We start from the raw sequence: 25,806 nt of genomic DNA, 5'->3' as shown, positions 1-25,806 counted from the left end.
TTATGGTGCGATTGCGGTGTGGTGATGGTGGTAACAATGGTGGTAGTAATGGAAATGGTGGTATAAGAGGATTGGGTTTATAGTGATAGATGGTGGTCGTCACTTTGTTCTCTAAGGATAACATTTGTATAGAAGAAAAAATAATGTCATCTTTAAAAATTAATGAGTATATAACATGAATTTAAAATGTTTATTAAAGGTTCAACTCCACTTTTTATTAAAGCAGCTTTTGAAAGCAACTTACAAGCTACTTTTAAAAGTTATTGTTTGGAGGCCATTACTTTTGAAATAATTAGAATATTTTATTTTTATCAAACATTTTTTAACTGTTTAACTTTAAAGTTAAACAATTTCTAATAAAAATAGCTTAAATAAGATACATAATAATATAACTGAGTTTGGTACGATTACCAAACCAATAATAGGATATTGATTACCGTACCAAACCTTCCATATGCTAATATTACCATTGTTGTGCGGCAAAGTTGGCTTGTCGAATGAGTTGGTTGGTAAGGTTTGATATTGGTCCTGTCAATTAATTTAGTATTTGATTGTTTCATTTGGACCCAAAATTTATTTTTTGTTTTAAGATTCATAACTATTTTCTTCTAGCCGAAAACACTTTTTTTTATTTTGGTGAAGGCCTTAAAAAGTGTAATAAAACATGATATAATGTACACATATTAAGATGTTAACACCTTCTTTAAACTTTGATGTAGTCGTACAAGACACCAAAAAGGAATCCAACTTTTGGACCAAACCAAAAAGGCATCAACGTTTTTTTTTTTTTTTTTTTTTTTTAAATTTTTATTTTAATGAAGGGTAGATTCATTACCAACAAGAAAAAATACAACAGCAGCCCAAAAACAAGTTAAGCATAAATAAAGAAGATGAACCACAAACACACAGATAACAAAGCTCCAAAGCCAACCTTGAAACCCAGCACACACAAACAAACCACATGAAAAAAGCTAGAAAGCTAAGGGCCTATTTGATATTCTATTTGAAAATTTTAATCATTTCTTAAAACATTTCTTAAGAATATTTTTTGAAAACAATTTTCTTTAAGACTCAAAAACTTGATTGGTTTGTGATTTAAAATTTTTAAATCTTATGGCTGAAACTAGACGAAGAGATCTTAAAAAGATGGGGTCATAGGAGAGGGAGAAAGAGGAGAGAGGAGGAAATAAACTAAGAAATGATTTAAGGAAAGAGAAAGAAGAGAGAGGATTGGACGAGATAGAGAGGAAGAAGAGTGAGAGAAAGAACCGAGAGAATGAAGACTGCGGATTGGAGGAGAGATGAAAAAGGTATAAAATAAAAAAAAGATGAGAGAGAAAGAAGAAAAGAGGAATATATAGATTTGGAGTGAGGGGAAGAGTGAGAGCAAAGAAATGAGTAAGTTTAAGTTTAAAAACTCTAAAAACTCAGTTCTTATGTTTTTAGAGAATAAACTATATTTTTAAGTTAATCTTGAGTTTAGTTTAAAATAGTCCTACCAAACAAGTTTTTAAGGCCTAAAACTTGAAAATTGTTTTTTAGTGTAAAAAGTTAGATTCAAGTAAAATACCAAATAGGCTCTAAGCTTCTTGAAGTTGCAAACGTTGTCGCCGATGCTAGAAAACCACACGACGATCATCTCGATCTGGCTCCCTCCACAAACATCTAGAATCACGAAAGCAAGAACCCAATAGTTGGGTGAAGAAAGAGGCCGCATCATCCTCCAAGGACCAGCACAAGGATCGTCGCCACGAGACCAAGGAAGCACGCTGGTAGAAAGAACTCACGAGCAACATCGCCAACAAGGGCAAACAACGGGGAGGACTAACAAGGGCCAAAAAGGGTGGTGATGCGAACACCCGATCTTTAGCCAAAGCTAGGGCTGGCGTCAACGCAAATCGATGAAAACGAAAACTACTCAAACGTAGGTGAGAAAGACTCATTGGGGGAGAGAAAGCTCTCAGAGGGAGAGAACGACCACTCCAAAGGCATCATTCACACACGTTTTGCAAAACTAAACTTCTTCTAGTAATCTACTATACCTATTACCTACCATAAACATTTATCATTCGCACATTTGGTATACCAAGCAGCAATTCGTCAAAATTCATGATACAAGTTAAAAGTTACAAACTAAGAGCATTTTCAATCAAGCTCTCTATTTTTAAGTCAAAATTTAGCTAAAAATATTAATTTAAGAGCTCCCTAAATTTCAACCATACTCGCAAATTTAGGAAATCATAAGAAATTAAGAATTGTGGACCAATAAATTCATATTTTATTTAAGATATTATTAAAACAATGGTAATGCTCTAAATCAAAGAGTCAAAATTACAAACCAAATGAGATGTGATTCCGAAATGTCGGGAAAAAGAGATTTTTCAATGTTGCTGAGAATACTGTCCGGTACACTAAGTGTCATAATACAATTGTTTGGAAACTAAAAAAAAGAAAAAAAAAATCTACCAAATTGTATTATGACATGTTTACCGGGCTATGTTTCTAGTACACTGCAAATTTTCTCATGAGGAAAAGCGGGCAGTGAAAAAGGGGGTGGGGATGAGGTTGTATGAGGTGGTGGATGCACTTATTCGTAGCGGAGCGATAGGATTAAGATGACTCACCCTTGGCATGGTAAGGGCGACGGAGGAAATACGGAAGGCGATGAACCACGGCGGCTATAGGTGGAGCCGCCAGGGTGGATGGAGTGAAAACCAAAAACCCACACTTGCTGCCTTGCAATTTCTACACATGCACATGTGATGCTGGAAGTTGGTTATTTAAACCCCATATTTTTTTTCTTAAACAAACGATATTATCTATACTGGAAGTTGGCTACTTAGCTAGTAAAACCGTAATACTAAGTGACCTCAACATTTCTATTAAAGCTCTAAATTTATTGATCCAGTCCAGTCCAGTCTAACCCAGTCCATCTCTCTTTTGTAATAAAATCGTTTTGTAAAACGTTACCAAACATACTCTCAACGAGCAACAAGAGCGCGTACGAAACCCAACTAAAAGGCAGCAAACCCAGAAGGAGGGCATGACAGATTAAATTAATGGAAGACACTTCCAAAAAATACTTTATCTACATACAAATTAGGAACCTGATTCCCTTTTGAAGGGACAAACTATAATTTACTGAATAGTTGGTTTAGGTGTTTTTATGCTCTAAGAAGCTGTACTAAAACTCTCTTGTCAGGCACTTAATTAATTTCAAGGCTGTTCCATTGGGCTACCACCAACAGATCCCTCAGCTGGTAACCCCACCTTTTCACCCTCCTCCGCCATTAATGATGGCTGAATATCCATGTCTTCGGATGCATTTTCTGGCATTGTCCCAGAAACCTGACTAGTATCGCACACTTTAGCTTCAGATTTGGACTCCTCTAGTGTTTCCAAGCTGCCCATAGGCCCTGCCTCCGACAAGCCTTCGATGTTGTCACCCTCCACAGCCATGTTAACTGGAGGCTGATCCACATTTTCAGATGCAACTTCTGGGATTGTCCCGGAAACCTGAGAAGCATCAGCAACTTTAGCTTCGGATCTTGATGACTCTTGTGATTCGGTGCTGCCTACAGGCCTTGCCTCAGATAAGCCTTCAACACCATCACCCTGATTGATCAAGATAACCGGAGTTTGATCCATGCTTTCAGACACATTCTCTGGCAATTCCACACAAACGTGAGAAGCATCAAATGTTTTAGCTTCAGATTCCAACTCTGCTTCAGACGAGCCTTTGACACCATCATCCACCATGGTCGAGGTAACCAGAGGCATATCCACAGATTCACACACAACTTCTGGCTCCCTCTCACAAGCATCAGGGGCATTCATCTGAGTATCCTTGTCGGCTACAGTTGTTTTTGGACCCTCCGTCACTGAGCTGCCATCTAGAACCTCAGATGGATGATCCACACCTCTTCCTTCTGTCTCTAAGGAGGATGCAGGCAGGTCAACGTCCTCCGCCATTCTATCTTCTAGCAGCACCATGCCAACCTGAGTCGTACACATGATATATACATTACTAATGAAATTAAGAGCAATAAACCAACTTTTTGATTGTCTGTGGACATTTGTATGCATTTGAATTTCACAAGTAATTGTTATATGCTTTGAGATATTACAGTTTATAATTCTGTTTAGTAGGAAGCTCTGAGATAAGACAGGTTTTGTTTTGCTGGGTGAAAAGAGGAGCGGGTGTGGTGGTGGTGAGGTTCGCTCTTGTAATTTTGAAACACAAGCCTAGCTTCCAGCATTAAGGTACACACCTATTTATTTGAAAAAAATACAATTGACAAAAAAGTGTTTATCTTAGTTCCTAATGAGTGCAACGAACCTTGGATGCATCAGAATGATCACGTGTCTCAGGTTCAGAAATCAATGATTCCAACAGCGGCGCTGAACTGCTTATAGGATGCTTCTTGGATAACTGCTGAACCTCCTCTTCTGAATCAACACTTTCTTTTACAAGCAAATCCCCAGAAGATCTGGGTGTTTCCATTAGATGACCCATCTCATCTTCCTTCCCAGTTGATTCCTCAAGTTGTACTGAGCTGCCATCTTGACCTTTCTCAGAAGAGCCCTCAGTATTTTCCTGCTCTTTTGTCAAGGAAGATAAAGGCAGATTTTCTAACATCCTTTCGGGCACAAACGTGTCAACCTCAGAGACAACAATTTTATCAGAAACTAAAGCTTCAGATGCGTCCCCCAACATTATTGATCTGGCTGGACTGCTTCCTTCCTTAACTGCAACAGTAGATGATGGCACAATAACATTTTCTGATATATTTTCGGGTCGGAGCTCACTAACCAGAGAAACATCCATTTCAGTATCAGATCCTTTCGATTCTCCCAGTAAGTCTGATCTCCCACCTAAATGTTCCATAGATGTTCCATCAATCTTGTCTTCTTCCACTGGTACTGGACTGCCGAGTAGACACTTTCCAGATATGTCACTATCTCCGTCTGGTAGATTCTCATCAATCTGAGATGAATGAATTAGAGCATCTCTTTCGGCTCTAGAAATTTCTGGTTCATCCACAGGTAATGAGCTGCAAACTTGAAAAGTCTTGGATAAATCCTTAGTCATCCCCTCCTCAGTCATACCTTCTGATAAAATATTTTCTTGCACAGATCCATGAACCTGAGATAAATCTATTTGAACTGTTAAAGCTCCAGAACCCTTGACGTCTTCCAGTAGTACTGAGCTGCAACTTGGCCTCTTCTCAGATGAACCCTCAATCTTTTCTTCCTGCATATTTAAAGATGAAGGAAGATCAATTTTTTCAGAGATATGTTGTGGCGATTTAACATCCATTTCAGTGACACAGTGATCCCGATCAACTGGAGATTGTGAGCTGCTACTCTGGCATTTCATGGATGAGCCCTCCACTGTTTCCTCTCCCCCTACAGAAGATGACAACAAGACTTCTGATTTATCTTCTGATACAAATTTACCATCCTGAGAAACTTGAGCTCTGTCAGATGATTCATGAATTTTTCCCGCCACTATCAAAGAAGATGAGGGTAAAACCATTTCCAATACTTCTTCATGTGGACAACTAACAGCATGAGAAATATCCATTTGATCACCCTCAGCAGGGACCACTTCCTTATTGCAAGCATCAATACTACCATCCCCAATCATTTCAGTTCCAAGTTCCAAGATGCCCTTTTCAGAAGGAATAACATGCACAGTGGTATTACTTCCTGAAGCACCACCAACTGATTCATGAGAAGCTTCAGAATCAACAATCTTGGATGAAATTTCTGAATTTAAACAAATATCATTAACAACTCCAGATTCTGTAAAGGGCATGTCAACTTTGTCAAGAGAACCCCGTCCAGAATCAATATTTAGCATTGAGGGAATAATTGTGGAATTCTCATGGCTCAGAGGAGAATATTGTGTACAACCTTCTGAAGCAGGTTCATTCTTTCTTCCAGGGTTATTCTCAGCCATAACAGGAGGCACTACATCCCCTAAACCCACAGACGAGGGTGCACTTTCTCCAGGACAAACATTTTCAGATGACGTGAGCACAATGGTTTTTCTATCATGAGGGGAAGATTCTCGGGACTCTTTTGAAGAATGCTCTGATTTGTCTGCTGAATTTATTTTGGTCATTTCAGTAACACCAGGAGCAGCAAGTGAATGATCTGGACTTGAAGTAATAGGTGAAGGGTCTTCAGAATGACAGCCGGCATCCTCAGTAATACAAGGGGATATTGGATTCTCTTTAGCAAAACCCCCCTTTTTGTTTTCAGAATCAACCATGGCAGGAAGCCCCACCTCGCTTGACTCGAATGGGACCCTAGGAACAGGAGGCGTAACACCAAGATGAAGACTGGCATTATCAGTATCCTTGGAAATTAAAGGGTGCTCAACAGAAGAGGATTTATGAGACTCTACTGAAAAAGATTCAATTTTCTGTCCAGAATCTCTCCCAATCACCTCAGGATGCTCAATGTTACTTTCCAATACTAACGATGAATTCATCTCCCCACCAGAGGAGCCTATACTAGAAGCAGGCACATCAACATCTCGAGCCAATGTCTGAACAACAGTATCTGTTTTACTCACCATAGTCGAACCATCAACACAGAGTTGTTTTGAGTCTTCCAATTCTTTAGTGGAGCCTACAGCTGCCTTGCCCTCGTGTTGGTCCATATTTGTGATGGGAACATGGGTTTCATTCAAAGCAGGTGGCTTGTCCCTCTCCCCTTCTGCACTAACACCAGTCCCGGATTGCTTCTCGTAATTTGCTGGAAGGTCAAGTACATGGGCTGCTGTTTCCAAAGTTGACACAATTGGAGATGCTTTATCCTCCAAACATTGGTTTTTGGCTAATTCCACAGGAGCCTTACTTGATACAGGTACACAAGGGACAACCCTACCTTCTCTCCCAGATGACTCAGGAATTTTAGCTTTTGACAAACGTGTTCCAGAAAAGACCTCCTTCATCACACGAGCAACATCACTTACATCAGCAGTCTGGATACGGCCCAAAGCAGAACTCTTATCAGAGAATCCTGGAGGAATGTCAAGTGTTGACGAAGAATTTGAAGGCTGCTTACTGTGGGTTGAAAAGACTGGCTCCTCTTTCCTCTTTGAATCATGACTCACTAAACTGCTAGCTAAATGTGCTTGACTTGCTTGGGCCTGAGAACCATTTGTCAACTCCTGTCCATCAGTACCCTGCTTACTTCTCAGTGCAGCAGGCTTACTCCCGAATGAATCAACAGATGCATTCTGTGATTCAAACCTTAAGTTTGGATCCTGACCTGCTGGACCATCAGAAACAGAAGGTAACACCGGAGCCTGCTTCCTTCCCCTACGACGGGGTGCTTCGGCTCTGTTTGAAGTCTTTCGACCTTGTCTTTTGACTTGTACTGTTTCAGAAGGGCAAGGAGTGAGAGATTGAGAAGCTAGAGGAGCAGAAGGGTTGGTAGGCATTGACTGAGAGCTAGGAGCAGTCTTAGCAACATCATAGTTTGCCTCACTGGTGTTTTCCACTGCTGGAGGTGCATTTACGGGAATTGGAATAGCAGGTGCTGCAGCACCTTTATTCACTGTAACAGTAGAATTGCATGTGACAACCTTTTGACTTTCTCCCAATGCAGGACCTGTCAAATGTTAAATTAATTCATGTGAGGAAAATATAATGATGAATTCAGTTGTAAACAAATAAAAATTCAGTCGTTCATAAATGCACAGTATTTACCAAGGGATCTGACGGATGTATCATGCATCATTGTTGAGCTTGTTATTTGCTTGGCTCGGGCAAAATTTACCGACTCTTCGGTTAAGTTCAGATCCTGACCAACTAAATCATCAGCCTCTTGCTTACTTTGCATGGCAATGTCTTTCCTTCCAGATGAATCCCCAGGTTTATCCTGTGGTTGCAGATTGGGTTTCAAATCTTGACCAACTAACACATCACTAACAGCAGGTGATATTGGCGCCTGTTTCCTTCCCCTACGCCGTGGTACTCCTACGTCACCTTGCGCCTTCCGGTTTTGCCCTTTTGTTTGCACGGGTACAGAAGGGGAAGGAGAAGATTGAGACAAAGGAGCAACAGATGGAGAAGAAAGGGCTGGCTGCGAACTCAAAGCTACAGCATCACCAACTTGGTGATCAGCCCCACTCACAACTTGTAAAGGAGCAGAACCAGAAAAAGAATCAGGGTGTTGGACTGCGGAAGTACTAGAAACAGTTCCACTCATGCCAATGGCTTGATTTTCTAGTGGATTCACAGATGTGTTCTGTGATGCTTCATTTTGTTTTGGATCAGGACCAGATACTCCACCAACACCAGGTGAAATTGGAGCCTGTTTCCTTCCCCTACGCCTGGGTGCTTCTGGTCCACTTTGAGTCTTCCGACCTCTTCCTCTTGATTGTGCTGATGGAAAAGGGCCAACAGTGGTCGTCTGAGAATCAGGAGTAACAGAAGGTTTAGGAGAAATTGGCTGAGAACTAGGTGAGGCCACAATACTAGTATGTTGCACAATTCCTCCAATACTCTGTGCGTTAGCAGAACTAGTTGATGAACCAGGGACCAAGTTTGTGGCAGGGCTAGATGCCATCCCTCTTTGCAACCCAGTATCCACTTTAATAGTTCCAGAAGGTGCTGTAAGAGCCATCGCAGTTGGTGATTGAACTAATGTTGCTCTTTTTGGCCTTCCACGGCCTCGCTTAGCTGGTGGGGTAACCTCTTTACTTTGTTGCATCTGGGAAAGGTCCACAGAGGGTGACAATATGTGTTGTGGGAGTGGAGCAGGAAGTTCTGTTTCACAAACAGCCACCACAGACCCATTGTCACCTTTTGGCATGTTTGACTCTCTAACTTCTTCTTTTGTTTTTGTGGGGGAATCCGGAGATTCAGCCTGACATAACTTTTCAAATTCCTCTTCTGTCCATTGCTCTTCATATGAACGCACCTAAAAAGCATTCAAAGAAAAGGGTTCATAATCAATTAGCAGGTTTGTGGTATAAGAAACACAAGGATAGAGAGGAAACATTTATGCTACTAGAATCCAATATGACAAACAAACCTCTCTTGCCCGTTTTCCCCGGCCATAACGTTGAGTATCAAGGCCCCCGATAGACCCACCCTTCCGCTTCACCCCATCATTAGACTTTTCACCGGTTTTTGGAACCTCATATATCTTCATTGCTTCACAGAACTCCTTCAAGTCATCATCTGTAACAAGGCGAGAAGGCAAGGGAGGCAGAGTCTCAGAACTATCCATGCCTTGTACACATACAAACTTTCTCCATGTTTCCTGCAAAATTAAATTATTTAAAAAGCTGCCACTTAAGAGAAGTAAATAGCTTTCGATAATATACAAGGATACTTGTACAATGTAAAACCAAAGATACAGACAGCATTGACTGCAAATGATTAAGTAGATACCATCTCTTGTTCTCGCCTTCTTCTGTCAACTGATTCAAAGACATCAATTTCTGGCTCACTGCAAGAAAAGAGGGAACCATTGATATTCTACTCCAAATAAAAAATCAAGCGGAAAAAAAAAAAAAAAAAAAAAAAAAAAAGAAAAAAAACAAACAAACAAACAAACAAACAGATAAATAAGTAAATAAATTTTGCTTCATTTGAAAGGGGGTAGCTTTTCAAACAAGTGAAAGTAATAATGACATTTAAACCAGTGACAAACAAAATCAGGCAGGAGACCAATGGTTTTGCAATTTAATCAGCAACAAATTCCAACACGCTAATGACTTTTGATTGTGAAATTTCCAGACCTCATTTTGTAGATAATTCTACCTGGAGGATAAATATATAAAAAATAGGGCAGTAAACTCATCATTGCTTATGACAAACATTAAATATCAACAAAATCAAAGAAAACAATTAGGTACCCTAGTCTACAGTGGCTCCATCTTTTCAAGAAACCCATGCATGGATTTTTTTTTTCTTTATTATGATGGACATGCTTAAGCTGGAACAGGAACGATGCATCTAACTAGTCCACCTTATTTAGATGAACAGTCGCATAAAACTATCTACCTGCGAGCTAAAAGATCATTTAAGGCATCATCATCTAATACAGGTGCAGCTTCCTCTTTCTTACACTCACGCAAAAGGGTCTCCAAATATTCTCTTCGATCTTCAGCACTGTGGTAAAAAGAATTTCAAGAAAACTTAGAAACAGCTTTAGAAGTATGCAAGAGAGCTAGTATATAGGCAACTAACCTTGTATTGTTGTCAAAGAAACCAGCAGTAATGCTCTGATTCGCAACTCCCAGCTTGTGCTCAGCTGCAGCTCTGACTTGTTCCTCAACAGTTTGAACCTTGTGCAAAAGAAGAAAAAAAAACTCAAGCAGTTAGATATAAGACTCCAAATTAGGGACAATTTAATTTCAAGACGTAAATAGAAGAGAAAGAGTGGTTATAGCTTATAGATGTACTTTTGTCTTATAAACAAAGGGGAAGTAATAATGGGGAAGTGCCTACCGTTTCAAATCGAAGCACAAGTACATCCTTCTTCTGGCCAATTCTGTGAGCCCTTGCCTGTGCTTGCAAATCAACCTGAAGATTTACCAACCAAAAAACTAAAAACTTTAGACTTGGAATTGTATGTTATAAACTCAAAATTTAAGTTAATGAACAGTAATTTCGTAAATTGCCTGTGGATTCCAATCAGTGTCGAATATTATTACTGTATCTGCAGCTTGAAGATTTACTCCTACACCACCAGCCCGAATGCTATCAAAATCATACGAATGTCAGTACCAATAACAGGCAAGAGCAAATGCAGACACACATCAAGATATATGAACAGCACATCAAAGCTTTTATAGTTTCCATTTTCTACTTTCTAGCAAACCCCTAAAAGTGGAATCAAGCACAAAGCAGCCTAGCTTTAAGGCCAAGAACATGACAGTAGCACAACTCAGTGACATTAAAAAATTAATGCTGGATTTTTAGACCCTATATGGGAGTGTTTCTGTATAAGGTGCATCTGTTAGAGGCACATAAGAACTTTCATAAAAAATGAAATGCATCCTCCATCTGCACCTAGCGGTGCTTCCTAAGAAAGTAATAAAGTGCTCCTCTCAACCCCAAAAACCTATGTCTATTTCAGACAAACGAAATAAAAGGCACCCTTATCTGAAAGTCGTTTTGACACCACCAAACACGCCCTTTTTTGCTTCCACTTCATATGTAAATCTAAATCTCACCCCTTATTGACTTCTCAGGTAAAAATATAAAAGTGGAAAAAAGGGGGAGGGGGGATGGTTATCTTATAACCTCCAAGAACCCGAGGTTCCAGTAACTATTGAACCACCTAGTCAAAGCATACAAAAATATTTACACAAAACATGAAGAATCACCTGAGAAGAAATATAAAAAAGGGAGAATCCGGGTTGTTGAACATATCAATGAGGGCACCGCGATCACCCCCAGATGTATGTCCATCCAGCCTAAGGTACCGATATTGTTTATAGTTAAGATAATCCTCCATAACATCAAGTAGCCTAGTCATTGTGGAAAAGAAAAGAACCTACACAGTGACAAGTTTCATTAAGTTGTAGTCCAATGTCAAACCAAAAAACTCGAATATTTGAAAGAGACATGAATACATATTAAAGAATGAGAGGATAGTTAAACAAAATATTCATGTGGCTAGAGACAGGAAAAAAAGTCTTCCATACCCTATGATCTGTCTCTTTTAGCTTGGGAAGCAATCGATCTAGCATCTCAAGCTTCCCACAAAGCCTTATAACTGGGGGTAGATAATGCTTTGGTATTAAGTTATCAACCTACAAGAAGCAATAAGATAAAGAAGTTTATATTAATTGGGAACTCAGGAAAAACAACGGAAAGCCTTGAGAGCACAAGATAACAATGCTTCTCCTCCCTTTCAGTATCTTTAGGAGAGCAAATAAGAACTTAAAATGAACAGGTAAAGAACATACCTCCTCTGCATGAAGCTGGCTGAGATATGGATGATTACATATATTTCGAAGCTCCATAACAGAGTTGTGCACTGACCGCGCCTGCAACCAATATGCAGATATTATAATAACAGATGCATTGTAATTCACCAGTCTTAATGAAAGTGGAATTAAAATACCTTGGAATTTCCAATTGTACCCAAATTGTCTTCTACCCTCTTCATTAGAAGCTTCTGATAAGCAGAAGCCTCACATCTTACAAGTCTCTCAATCTTTTCAGGTAGTTGATTCTCAACCTGCCAAAAAGAATATAAAATTCCACAACATTAAACATAGTGACTTGCCATAGTCAAGTTTAAGAAAATAAATGGTTTGTTAATGATAAAACAGAAACTTCAATAAAACGTCAGCAAGGCCCCAGAAGCAATATATTTTATACCAAAATTTCTCGATGTAACAAACACCATAACAAATCAAATACAACCAGTAAAGGCACTAAGAACCCAAATAAAATATTCAGGAGTCAAGTCATATTGGGCCTCATGATGAGGCCCTCATCAATCATATGATCAACTTACATTTGCATATCCTACTTAAGCAGCCAAGTCTAGACGTGCCTTCTACACAAAAGTAATGAAATTAACAAGGATTTTGTTGTTCAGCAGCCATCTCGGCATTCCTAGTATAGAACTAGCTAAATCCTTTACGAGCACACGTAGCCCGGATAAGAGGCTGGACTGGCTTATTTAAGAATTAGTCACATGTTTGGTAGTTACATAGACTACAATGGGCAGGTCCACTTAAGAGAAGACGCGGGGGTTCCACCCGCTTATTCTGTCTGCTTATTTTGGTAGGGTTAAGCCGGGATACATTTTATCAGCTTTTATCAAACTCAGACTACGTTATCTAAGTTTTATTATCAAATGAAGGAAGCCAAAGAACAAAGCTGGCTGCAGTTGAAATGTATGGCTTGGGGCTATGAATTATTAATTTCTGGATAAAAACTGGATGCAGGTGATAAAAGTTGGCTTGGAATAAAATAAATGAACTTATTTAACTGAGTTTATTGTTCCCTCAAAAAAATAAAAATAAAAATAAAAACTGAGTTCATTGAAGAAACAAAATCTATACTATTTATCGATGTTCAGTTTACTTAAGACATTTCTTTCATATTAATTAATTTTTGTTACCTCAGATGTTTCAATATATTTGGAAAATTATCGTAGTTGATATACATATATATATATATATGGTCATTTAAGTCTTAAGAACTACAGCAGTACAGTTCATATGCTAAATACAAGATAACAATATATAGAAATTTATCTAATTTCTTAGTTCAACACTGAACAAACATAAGAAAATACTAGATTGGGTCCAATTAAGGTCAGACCAGCCCAAAATAATAGTTCAGTCCAGTCTAGTCCTGCCCACTAAGGAGCCCCTTAGTTTCTAAAATGACTGGGATGTATGACATTCTCATTGAAAAGGCACAATGTTAGCATTCCAAGTCATTTACAAAAGTTATGATGACACAAAAGTTTCCCTGCCCGGAGAACCAACATAAATGGATACACAAAGAACTCCAGAGAACCACAAGCATGGTAGAACCCCAAACACGGATGCATGCCTGTATGTCTACACATCATAATAGGGATACTAAATCCACACAAGACATAAGAATCCAATATGGCAATATGTACCAAAAAAGCACTTTCCAAATGGCAAATGCTATTGATAAGCTAAAAACACATTTTCGGTACCTTATGCTTCAGCCTACGGAGGACAAATGGTCGAAGTACTTGGTGAAGACGGTTTATGATCAATAAATTCTCTTCCTCAGACAGCAAGGCCTTGTCAACATAAGCCAACAACATGTAACTATTAGATTTTAATGTAACAGGAGTCATAAGAGAATGTCAATGACTCATACAATCTTCCAAAGCTTACTTGCTCAGCTGAGTTATCACCACTACTTTCAAATGGTTTGTTGAACCACTGAGAAAAATCATCTGATGAATTAAAAATATTTGGCAACAAGAAGTTTAACAGCGCCCACAACTCCTCGAGATTATTCTAATCAAACAGAAATACAAGGTAATCAGGATACCACATTAGTACGCCAACCGAGGTAAGACAATACACATTTACTACACCATAACGGAAAATGAGTGCAAACAACAACAAAAGAAGGGCACAAGATAATAAAAGCCTGAAACCTGTAATGGGGTTCCAGTTAACAGCAATCTGTGAGAGCTCTGATAATGCTTCAACTCAGCATTTAGCTTGCAGGAAGCATTCTTTATCCGGTGACCTTCATCAATTATTATATAATGCCAATGTATTTTGCTTAGTTTAGGTCTGTCATGCTTATTCATCAGATACTCGTATGTCGTAAGGAGAACATTAAATTTCCGTTGAACTATTCTTTCCCTGCAATGTAAAGTAACTCCTGAGCCACTGTATACCAAAAGTATAACACAAAATGAAGTAGCTGTTTGGTTTTATGTGATTACTTGAATAGCCTACGTCTCTCCTCAGGGGTGCCAGCATAGACAATTCTAAGAATACTAGGGGCCCAAAAGTTAATTTCTGTCTCCCATCCAGGTAAAACTGAAGATGGCACAACCACTAGAAAAGGTCCTCGGTCATTTTTTGTTTCCATCAGGTAACAAATTAAAGATATTACCTACAAACAAACATGTTACAGAGTTTACATGTGTAAACAGGAAACAAAATGCCATAAGTCTAGGTAGATCGAGTATCAATCCCTACCTGAACAGTTTTACCTAGTCCCATTTCATCAGCCAGAATACCATTCAAATGATTGTTGTATAGTGACACCAACCACCTTAAGCCATTCATTTGATACCTGAAGATCAAAAATACTGTTATTGATCAAAACACTTCCTCAATTTTTTCCAATGGATACGATAATTCTAAAATTGTTCTTAAATTAGACCATTTTAAAGTTGAGGAAAATAAAATTCAAACGTTTATCCATCCCCAACCACCAAAAGTATATTATATTTACAAATATATTAATATGACAAAGCACATTCTACTCACTCTCTCAATTTTCCACCGTTAAGAATAGATGGCTGCTCAGCGACAGTCTCTTTTATACTGCAAAAGTCAACGTTGATTGTAAGATACTTTGGCAGACCGTGTAAAGGAGAAAGCAGTACAAATGACAGCCTCAAGAAAGCAAGACTTTATTTCTATAAAGAATTAATGTTCCAAGAGCTATGGTCAGAAAGGAAATTTTTTAAAGAGGGATTAGTAAAAGGAACCAGAGCTTAGCTCAGTTCAACCACCACTAAATAAATGTTAGGTAGTGAGGGATAGCTATTCCAAAGCAGCAAATAAAGTTTAATAAACAATAAACCCAAGATAAAGAAGCCATATCAGTACCTATGAGCCATCAAATAGTACTTCTCATTGCTCTCCATGTAATGCTGCAAAACAATAACAAAATTAGCGGGGACTTAACTAGGAAGTGAAGTGCACAGAGAATAAACTTGCCTTAGCCTGGTCACTTTCATCTTCATTTTCAAAAGTAGGCTCACTCTTCTCCACAACACTTGCAGTTCCACTATCATCCATATCATGCTCAAACCGGCTTGCCAAAGCCTTTGCATCTCGTAGTTTGGAACCAAGCTTTTGAAGATATTTCTCAGTCTCTTTGAGAAGTTGCTTAACACGGTCAGATTTGGCATCCTAGCATGAGTTCCAAAAATGTTAAGTAAAAAAGAGTAAACTTAAGATGCAATGCCGAAGTCAATAAAAGTTTAGAACATACCTGCACCATTCGCAGATATCCCTCCACGTCATTGATCTTCAATAAATTTATCTTCTCACGTTGGATCCTATCAATCTTCTCACGATGGATGCGTTCCTTCCTTTTATGGAACTCCTTCACATATTTATTGAAAACCTTCCAGCGCTCTCTCTTAAGTTTAAACACATCATCCAGTCTTTCCCTGAAGTCCAGATTAGAAAGCAAGTGAGAAAACCGCACAGCACACTTTGGAAACTGAATTGACTATGAGAAATAGAATAAATGACTACTACAGCTCCTCAAAAACATAGAATGCTAAAAATGTTGACACGCACTGGACAAAGATAAAACACGTACTTGTGAACCTCGATATCACCAAAGAACTCCTTTTGCCTCTCCCGAATTCTCTTTTGTCGCTCTTCCTTCATCTTTTGCTCAAACTTTTCAAGCTGTTTAATCCTCCTACCATGTCTATATTTCTTACAACTTCTCAAGTGATCCATTTCAGTACTGATTGGTTTGAAGAAATCACCCAAAAATTCACTGCCAAAACGAGTCAAAACATGGTTTTTAAGTGTCTGAGAAATAAAACAAATTATACAGAAAAAAAATTGCACTAATTAGACTGAAAAGATAAATATATACTCCCTCTGTCCCAAATTAATGGTCCACGCTTCCTTTTCAGGAATCCAAAAGAATTTTACCCACTGAAAAACTTGAATAATTTCTTTCCACTTTTTCCACAAGCAGTCATCTCTTTAAATGAATTTGATACGAAATACTTCATAATTTTAGATTTAAAAATAAGAGAAACAATTGAATGCAAACACCTGAGAAGTAGGAAAGCATTAAATGGTTAAATTTTTATAGAAAAGCATTAAAACATTTCCAAATAATTGGGTAAGAAAGCATTAAAGCGGTACTTAAAATTTATGTTTCTGCAGCACCGATAATTTTTTAAAGGGACAGAGGAGTAATTGGTCTTCACTTGGAAGCCTGTATAGGATAATCAATAACCTCCGGAGACGGCGTTGCAGCCCCAAGAGTTGTAGTTTTTTCAGTTCTATGACGCTTTTTGTTTTTGCAGATATATCTTCAGAGGAGCTCACATTTTCCTACAAGTAGTAAAACGCACTACATGAGGCACAAACAGTATTAAAAATAGGATAAATGAACCTATCACACCAGCCATCTAGTTGAATTTATCTTTTTGCAAAGATATATTCACGAATTTCACATATAGATGAGAATTAAGTAAATATAGGATAAGCATTTGGTCAAAACATGACACGGAGATCATTTAACAACTTCAAGAATACAGAGCAAACAAGATAAGTAGTTGAGTAAACTCCTTTCCATAACGGATGTATTGTTTGAAGGGTGAGTTATAGGAATAATGAAAGCACATGAAAAATAACAATAAAATAATTATCCCTTCAGCGATGTGAACATTACGATGTGCCCAAACCATTTCCTGTGGAACTCTGTACAGCACCATGTAAACACAGTTGTGATGCAATTCATAACAAAACAAGCACGGCAGTGCATGGTTGGTTATGTTCTCTTTTATGCATCTCTTACTACGTGATCTGTGCTTCATACAAGCTATGACGTGCCAACTTACTGAATAAGTAAACTGGCCCAAATAATTTGATTCTTCTATTCTTCCAGCAGAGAGATGCACCTATGATCTGTTGGGTTTTTCCAGCCCATGATGTGTTGTCCTAAGTCTATTAGGAATTATAGACTTAGAAGATTTAGTGGCTTTCCCAATTGGAGTTGTTTATCCAATTGGAGTTAGTTTCTCAATTGGAGAAAGATTCATAATTAGATTCAAATTAAGAATAGTAATCCTTATTGAAGAAGACCCTTATTATGTCTATATAAAGGGGCTATTGTACTGGTTTTGAATGGGAGCAAAACAATAAGTTGTATACCACTCAAGGGATTAGAGTGAGAGAATATTGTAAGGGCAAAGTGTGTGCAAGAGAAGAGAAAAGAGATAAAGAGTGTATTTCTTGTTCTTGTTCTCTCGGGTTTATTGTCAAGTTCTTAATTCTAGAGACTTGGCAAGATTATTGGTTGTACTCATTATTGATATGGTGAAAGATTGTTGTTGCTGTCCCGTGGACATAGGCACATATAGCCGAACCACATTAATTCTTTGTGTTACTTATCTTGGTTATTTTGTTTTTGATTTCCCGAGTTTGTTTTGTTTTTCCCATTCTTAAGCGCAAGATTCACAACATGATCAAGTAATTTTAGAGCTATTGCCTTTAAGCCCGACCCCCCAAAACCTTCTTAATGCTACTCTAACAAAGAAAAAAACCACAAAATCTATACATGGTTAACTTTTCTGGATGGCTCCATTGTTTTCATAGAAGACATACATGGCACATGGCATTCTGGACATTGTTCCATATTAACCACTTAAGTTAGATATATTATTCTTTTAAGTCAAAAATCAATCATTCCCCATGAAACTTCTAACACAGATCGATCAGTTTTAAAGTACACATCAGCATAATACTTTTTCTAAATAGTATAAACTACTCTAATTTGGTACAGAGGGGCTCAAACTTGGGAGCCAAATGGCCTAACCAACATCTGCATCAGCATAATTCTACTTGAAATGTGTGAAGATGATCCCTTTTGTATTTCACAAAAGTCCAGTTAGGGAACTAAGGTATCGCTGAATTTCAGCTTTACAGCAACCCCTCAAACCCCAACAACCCCCCTCCCCGGCCCACCCCTCTTTCTTTTCCCCACGAGAAAAAAAAAAAAAAAAAAAAAAAAAAACCTCAGTAACTACAAATTAAGACCATAACAACTACCAGGCAAGAATTAAGAAAATTATGTTTTGGGGTAATAAAAGAACAACCAATATTTGAAGACACATAATGCTTTTATAACAGACCTTTAACTTGTGGAAACATGTCACAATTTTTTGCTTCGCTTTTTGTTGTTTTAGAATCCAAGTTTGTTCATCCAAAAGCTGCTTTTTCTGCTTATCCATAATCCACTTCTCTGACATAGTGTAATTTGGTGAAGGTGGCAAGTCAGTATGGTTGTCGTTCTTTACTTGTCCTGCAGTTGAAAAAGGTCTTTTTCAGAGATTCATAAATGATTTCTTACTCTCAAAAAGCATTTCTTTTGAAATACAAATACCTATGAACCATCTACACCATAATTACCAGAAGTAGCAAGATCACACGAAAGAAAAAGGACAGATTGATTTAAATATATTGTTCTCACCCTGAGACATATGTTTCGGCATGATCTGAGCATCCTTTGATGCAACTGCTGTGTGTTGGTCATTTCCAATTCCAGAAATTGGTTTCCAAGGATCTCTGAGTGAAAAAGAAGAGGTTTGGCTAGCCCTTGCAACTTGCAAATGTCCATTTTCCACATTGTTCAAAGGATTAATGACAGTTGAACCACTCCTTGCACCTGAAGATTCGGGATGCTGTGATGCAATAGTTAAACATGCCGGCGAGATTGTGGTCTCCTGGGTCTGTATCTCAGATTCTGGTTTCTGTAAACCAAGAAGATGGTTTCTTTCTTCTGCAAGTACAGAGTGATCTGGAGGTGGGCCATTCTTTTCTTCCATTTTTGGGTTTTCGGTTTCTTTGGACAAAGAGTTAGACTCAGGGAATTTTCCAGTGGACAAGGCACTGGGCAGCATTTTATCAGTGTCCCTCTCATTGTTAAGCCTTCCATATGGTGTAGTAGCATCAGAAATGATATTTGGCTCATTTGAAAACTGTGTTTTTCCTTTGTGGTCGATGAACTCTTTATGAGGCCCATCTGTATTGCCACCTGAAATTTTTTACATTAATACATCAAGGCCGATAATACAAAGTTATTCAACTCTGGGACAGCAAGTCAGTAAAAATTGAGGATTTAGAAAAAAATGAAAATAGTTACCTTCTTTAGGGAAAATGTTACCGAGTGCAATTTCAAGATGTAGCTTCTTTGGCATCAAACCATTTCTGCACGCAAAACACCAGAATTTAACCCAACTAAGACAGATTTGAACTGGATAGCATCTTGACCAAATAGGAGAACATCAGATCCAAAATATAACTATCTACCTGAAGGCTAAAAAGACAAGGCACTGCGCTCTGAGCTGTTTCAACTGCTGTTCCTGGAAAGGTGTGCCAGGAGATCCAGAAGCCAAGTGAACTTGAGATTTACCAGTATCTCTCATAGCTGCACTTCTCAGCACACTCATTTCTACTGCACTATTTTGCCTGCCAGCCTATGAACAAATGTGTCAAACGCAAATTACAGCACATGCACAAGCTTTCAAACAGCAAAGGAGCAAATAATTTCATGTGCGGAACAGACTTCCAGATAATATACCGGTATTAACTAAACATGAGGAATGCCATTTAAGCAAACTTCTAAAATGAAAAAAAAAAAGAAAGATCTAACTCAGACAAACCACATGCCATATACACATTCGTAAATGGGTTTTTATCACAAATGGTCCTTGGCATTGATCCAACTCCTCATTTTGGTCCCTCAATTTCAAAATCGATAAATTTCGCCCCTGACTTTCACCAGCGCACATCAATTTGGTCCTTCCGTTAGAATTCCGCAAATTTTTTGTTAGTGTGCTGGTGTGGCACACAATGAGTCCCACTAATCCAATCATATTGTGCCATGGGGATTATTCAATAAAAACCATTTTTGTATAAGATTTGAAACTAAAATTAATAAAACAAAATAAACACTAATAAAAAAGGAAGGTACAGCCCAAATGAATACAATTGGTTTGGAGATGTGGGTTTTGGTGGAGGAAGAAGAGGAGGGTTTCGAACTCTCGGTGAATGCAGAGGAAGAAATCAACGAGTTCTTGGAGCCATTGGAGGGAGAGGAGGTTCCTGGAGGAAGAAGAGAGGTGGGCCGTGGACGAAGCAATTGAAGACATGGGTTTGGAAGGAATCGAGGTCCAATCAACCACCACCCACTACTTGGTTGTGGTTCTCCATTGAATCCAACTGATTACATCTCGGCTGAAGACTGAACGTCCAATTTGGTTGGAACCAAATGATGAGTATTCCGTGCTGGCATTTCTCTAGCATCCCACAACCCCAATTGGGAAAAAATTCAATCTAAATTAGATAAAATCAAATCTAACTTCAATTCAAATTTGATAGGATTATAAAAAACTGGAGACAATGTGGAGTGAGTTTAGGGAGGCCAAGTGCTTTAGTCGTGTCATGGTGCCTTCCTTTTTCTTTTTTAGCATACCCAGTTGAAGACGATGATGTCTTTTTTTAGTTTTGGTTTTTAGTTTCTTATTTTACTTTAGGTTGTAAATCTTAAAAAAATAGTTGCTTACAGTTAATCCACGTGGCGCCATATGATTGGATTAATGGGACCCATCATGTGCCACATCAGCACACTAATAGAAAATTTGACAAAATTTTAACAGAAGGACTAAATTGATGTGCGGTTGTGAAAGTCAAGGACCAAATTTACCGATTTTGAAACTCAAGGACCAAAATGAGGAGTTGGATCAATGTCAGGGACCATTTGCGATAAAAACCCTTCCTAAAACTAAATGTTTCCATAAGATCTAAAAGACACACAAATAGAAAGTATATTGTACGAGCTATGTTTTCTTTTAGTATGTCTTTTCCACATATATCAAGTAAGAATGCTAGAAACAACTTAATTCAGCATGACGGACAAGACTACGTACAACACCCTTGTTTTTCCAATAAGTGGAGAACAGAATGGATATAGATTAAGTACCTGAGATGTCTTATTTGCATCAACTAGTATATCAGTATTTCCTCCATCATGCTCAGAGACCTTTCCAGTTGAGGCCAATGTGCTGCTGTAATGGATTGGACTTGAGAATCCAGGTTCTGCTACTTGAAATGAACCAGATGCAACTGGCACGCCTCCTTGAATCTTGCCAAAATAGCCTGAATTTCCAAGAATACCATGTGAGCCTTAATTACTCAAAAACCCAGGATATAGTAGAAGAGTTTCAGCCTTAATAAGATTAACCTCATTTAAGAATCATCTATTTGTTCGTATATTAATTCAATACAAAAGAAAGCGGAGAAGATATCATTCCAAAATATAGATAAGTCATGTTTCAAAATAATTCAACCGAAGTTGATATCAAATCAAATAATCCCACGGAGAGGATACTGTTTAAGGACACAGTCCAAGGGGTCCATGTTTTTTTAATACCATTTTATACCAGTTATATTTGGAAACTCTTCAGTTTTGCAAGCTGAAATTTCAGATGCATTGATTTCCAACGCGTTAATTCCACAATAATATCAACTTCTTTCCAAGTTCTTACTTGATCCAGGTGATGGAGATGTTGACTGCTGCATTGGAATCTCTGCTGAAATATTACCTGGGACGGCAACATTAGAAGAAAATCTGGGAACTTGAGATTTTTCAAATGGAAACCCAGCTTTACTTTGATTCCATATGCCCCTAGTGTCATGTGTAGGAGTTAGAGAAGTGGCTTGCTGCTGTGCTAACGCATTATGAGTAGAGGAAACTTCCATTTCTTCAGGGTGATTTGAACTCAGAGCCCGAGACACCGAGTTGCTAGTATTTGTCACATCCAACTGCTTTTCTGAAGGTTGACCTTCTTGCTTGGCTCTGAGCAGTGGTCTCATGCTTCCAGAGAACGATGTAAAATGTTCCATTTGACCACCACTCAGACCAATATTAAAATTAGCATTTTCACCACCTTTACTTGAGAAACCAGCCAGTGGTTCGACCTTGTTTATCTTTCCCTTCCTTGTAGTAACTGCAGCGTTTCCAGTATCAAGATGTTGAGGGTTTTCAGGATGCAGTTCCATAGGCATGGATGTATCTTCCCTCTTCCTCTTAGTGGTGGGTTTTTTACCATCCTTTCGATTCACCTGTTTGTTTGCGTCACGCCTTTCTTGTGACTGTGAATTGGTAGACCTAGAGTCTAAACTAGATGGACTTTCATGATCAAAAGACTGACTACTCCGATGAGTTGCAGATCCTTGATAATAATCATTCCCTGTACTGCTAGGACCAACAGGTGGTCTGCTTGAAGAAAATGTGTCCATATTAGACATCTCGTTTTCGGTCAAGCCTGCTTTGGAATCTTTTGCAACACCAACAGCATGAGAAGAACCTGCAGAAAAATGGCTGCCAATTACCTCACGCTGGCCAAGATAGTATAATGAGCCAATTTGATTGAAATAAAACGACATTGACTGATTGACCTCACAATGTGACTGAAAAATTACCTGTTTGAGTTCCACCAGACATAGGAAGGCGTGACGACTTCAAAGCTTCAATATCAAGACCATGCTGATTAATAACAGTCTCCATGGCCCTAAGTGGATCAAGGAAGATAAGTTAGAGAAAAGTATAAGACCCCCCCCCTCCCCCTTTCTCTCTCCCACTCCCCAAATAAATGAAGATGATGAAGGAAGACCCAATTCACAAATCAGCTATGACTATGAGAAATCAAAATTTTCAGGTTATGAGTCGACATATACGCAGAAAAAATTGAAATACCAAAACAGAAAGAAAACCCATGAAAAATAGGAGTGTTGAAAAAAAAATTAAAACAATAGGTAGTGATAAGAAAAGCTAAACGCAAAAAAACAGAAACATAGCTTAATGTAAAATGATCTCCATACTAAAGCAATTTAGTCTTGAACTAAGCTTATTTTTTGCCAAAACTATGTAAACTATTTAACTACCTAACCAATATTATTGGATATAGTACAACCATCCCCACTATGTGGGGTAAATACCCGAATAAAAGAAAAGGCAGATTCATCCTCCAGATTAATAAGGTATAGAAAACTTATTTTCTTGGACACTGCAAGCTCGATGGTATCAGATAATTAAGTAAATTATCTTTAGGATTCACCATGTAAAATGATAACAATGCTAGCACAGTTTTGAAACTCTTTCACATGTCTAGATAACTAATGCAATCTTAAAATTTCTGAGTGTCCTAAATATAAGTCCGGAATTAACAAAATACCATCAAATAAGGTGAACAATGATAAACCTTTACCTTGATATCACTTGATATGGCATGGAATGTTCCTTGCCACTTGACTTCATGTGTTGTAGTATCTGCATTTCCCAAACACAAAGCAAATAAATACTTGTACATGCGCGTCAATAAATAGGAGCGAACAGAGGGTGGGGTGAGATAAAAAGACCAATTGTCAAGAGAAAACTGCACAAACCACATAAAGCTTCGTAGCAAGTTTGGCAGGCTCATCTTTAGAATCTTGAATGAGTTTGTGGAGAAACTTAGCTGCTTCCAACTCGACATTATGTGAAGATGCCATCTCATTCGAACTGCCATGCAATTAGTGAAATCAAAGGACAGTATAATTATCAGAGCATAGTCAATCAATCAATTTTCTGGTTCAACTTTTGGAATCAGATGCTCAATGCATATTTATGGTTGAGAATTACAGTTTTGATGTACAGTAGTGACCAATGGCTTTCAGCATCAAATGGGGGAAAATACCACAAAGACCGCCTAGCAATTACAGCCACTTGTCGACATCTCATAAACACCCATGACTAGAAGTGTTACAAGACAAAAACACAACTACTCTCCCCCTCAACTACTGAGAGGGAAAGAGAGAACCATTGATTGCAGACGAAATAAGTGCATTTTATTTAGGTAAAGTAAACAATTCATTAAAACATCAAATGGTGCCGATATAAACTTTCTATTTGAGAAATGGATCAATTAGATTGCTACTTCTACTTCCCATATACCTTTCTAACTAATTTCCAAAACTGGCTAAAGCAATTATACTGCCAATTTAAACCCACTTTTCAAAATTCACTTTAAACAAAAACCCAAGTCAATTTTCATATACTAGAACCAAAAAAACCCCTAATTTTTTACAAAAACCCTACCTTGGCCCTTTTGCAGGAAAGTTGAGCTGAAAATTAGTAAAACACAGGCAACTCCTGTCCCAAAACCCAAGAAAATGATATTTAAGAAGCAAAATTTCGGTCTCGAATATAAAAACTGACACTGACAGCCCGTATCCGAATTCGATTCATCAACTTTCGGTGACTGAGTTCGGAAACAGTAAAAAATTGTGGACGGCAATATAAAATACTAAGAAGCGGCAGCTTGAAAGGCAAAAAGGTTTACCTAATCGGAGATCCGACCCGGAATTCGACGGAGACGCTGCTGCAAGCTGGACAGCTTCATCAATAAGAACCAGAGCGAGAGCGAGAAGACGCAATTGTGAAAGCCCTCGCCCTCAGAGATGTAATTTGAGGAAGCTGCTCTCTGTCCGTTATTGTGTGAGGGACTTTAACTCCGTCTAAATTAACGGAGAGCCCTTTGTGCTTAGTGCCTATCGATTATTTAGCTGATTCCGTACATTTTGTAAACCTCCGTTACGAATGTAGTCCTTTCCATCCACTTAATGTTTTTACTGTACCAAACTATTTTCAACTAGATTAAAGTTTAAGTTGGACTAGCTTGGTTTGGATTAAGCAGGATAAAAACTTCTCTAATGGGAGTCCCTATTTAGGAACTTCCACCACCACCTTTGAAGACTTATTTAGGTACCAAAGAGAATCTTTGAGTCCTTAAAAGAATATTATCTCCAGTGAAAAAGTCTCGATAGTATAAACTCTAAATTTGAAGACTATATAATTAAAAACTCTAAGTTAAATATGGACCGTTTATTTATAATAGAAGAAAAGAAATATGTGGGATCCAGCCTGCAAATGCATCAACAGTTGTCTGGCGACTAGCATCCACCCGCACTGCTGGAGCAAGTGGATGAGCTGCAATATCATTCAAACCCAATATTTGGAAGAAGCATGCAACCTTTCACCTGGGTGGGCCTCCATCCCCACTCAAAGTTGTCCCTCTATATAGTCCTTAAATGTGAGGAAATTTCGAGTACTCCGGCCAATTCCTATACTATAGGGACCGGAGCTCCACCCCGCTAGAAGACACAAAGTTCCTAAATTTAAAGACATATGGTGGTATAATGTGGTAAGGACTCTATTTAGAAACTCCACTAGAGATACTCTAAGAATAACAAAATATTTGGTGCAGTGTTGGATT

General features: G+C 38.3%; 1 protein-coding gene across 1 annotated transcript; it reads right to left on the bottom strand.

The window, feature by feature from the left end:
• Positions 1-3,002: 3,002 nt before the first annotated feature.
• On the bottom strand, positions 3,003-25,017 carry LOC137731033 (chromatin structure-remodeling complex protein SYD-like). Its single transcript, XM_068470086.1, is given in 35 exon segments — positions 3,003-3,321; positions 3,324-3,999; positions 4,340-7,629; positions 7,728-8,943; positions 9,058-9,288; positions 9,420-9,477; positions 10,035-10,142; positions 10,221-10,318; positions 10,482-10,556; positions 10,655-10,733; positions 11,363-11,532; positions 11,684-11,791; positions 11,948-12,028; positions 12,106-12,222; positions 13,690-13,779; positions 13,877-14,002; positions 14,146-14,359; positions 14,443-14,615; positions 14,702-14,798; positions 14,996-15,052; positions 15,341-15,384; positions 15,452-15,646; positions 15,729-15,909; positions 16,065-16,250; positions 16,725-16,822; positions 18,625-18,794; positions 18,963-19,526; positions 19,635-19,699; positions 19,802-19,968; positions 21,474-21,649; positions 22,039-22,860; positions 22,976-23,064; positions 23,761-23,822; positions 23,939-24,053; positions 24,874-25,017. Coding segments are annotated over 34 exon segments (10,035 nt in total). The 5' UTR covers positions 24,044-24,053; positions 24,874-25,017; the 3' UTR covers positions 3,003-3,274.
• Between the last annotated feature and the right edge of the window lie 789 nt (positions 25,018-25,806).

This window comes from Pyrus communis, chromosome 4 (genome assembly GCF_963583255.1).
Source record: "Pyrus communis chromosome 4, drPyrComm1.1, whole genome shotgun sequence".
Classification (NCBI taxonomy): Eukaryota; Viridiplantae; Streptophyta; class Magnoliopsida; order Rosales; family Rosaceae; genus Pyrus; species Pyrus communis.
This window is presented reverse-complemented; position numbering and strand designations above follow the sequence as displayed.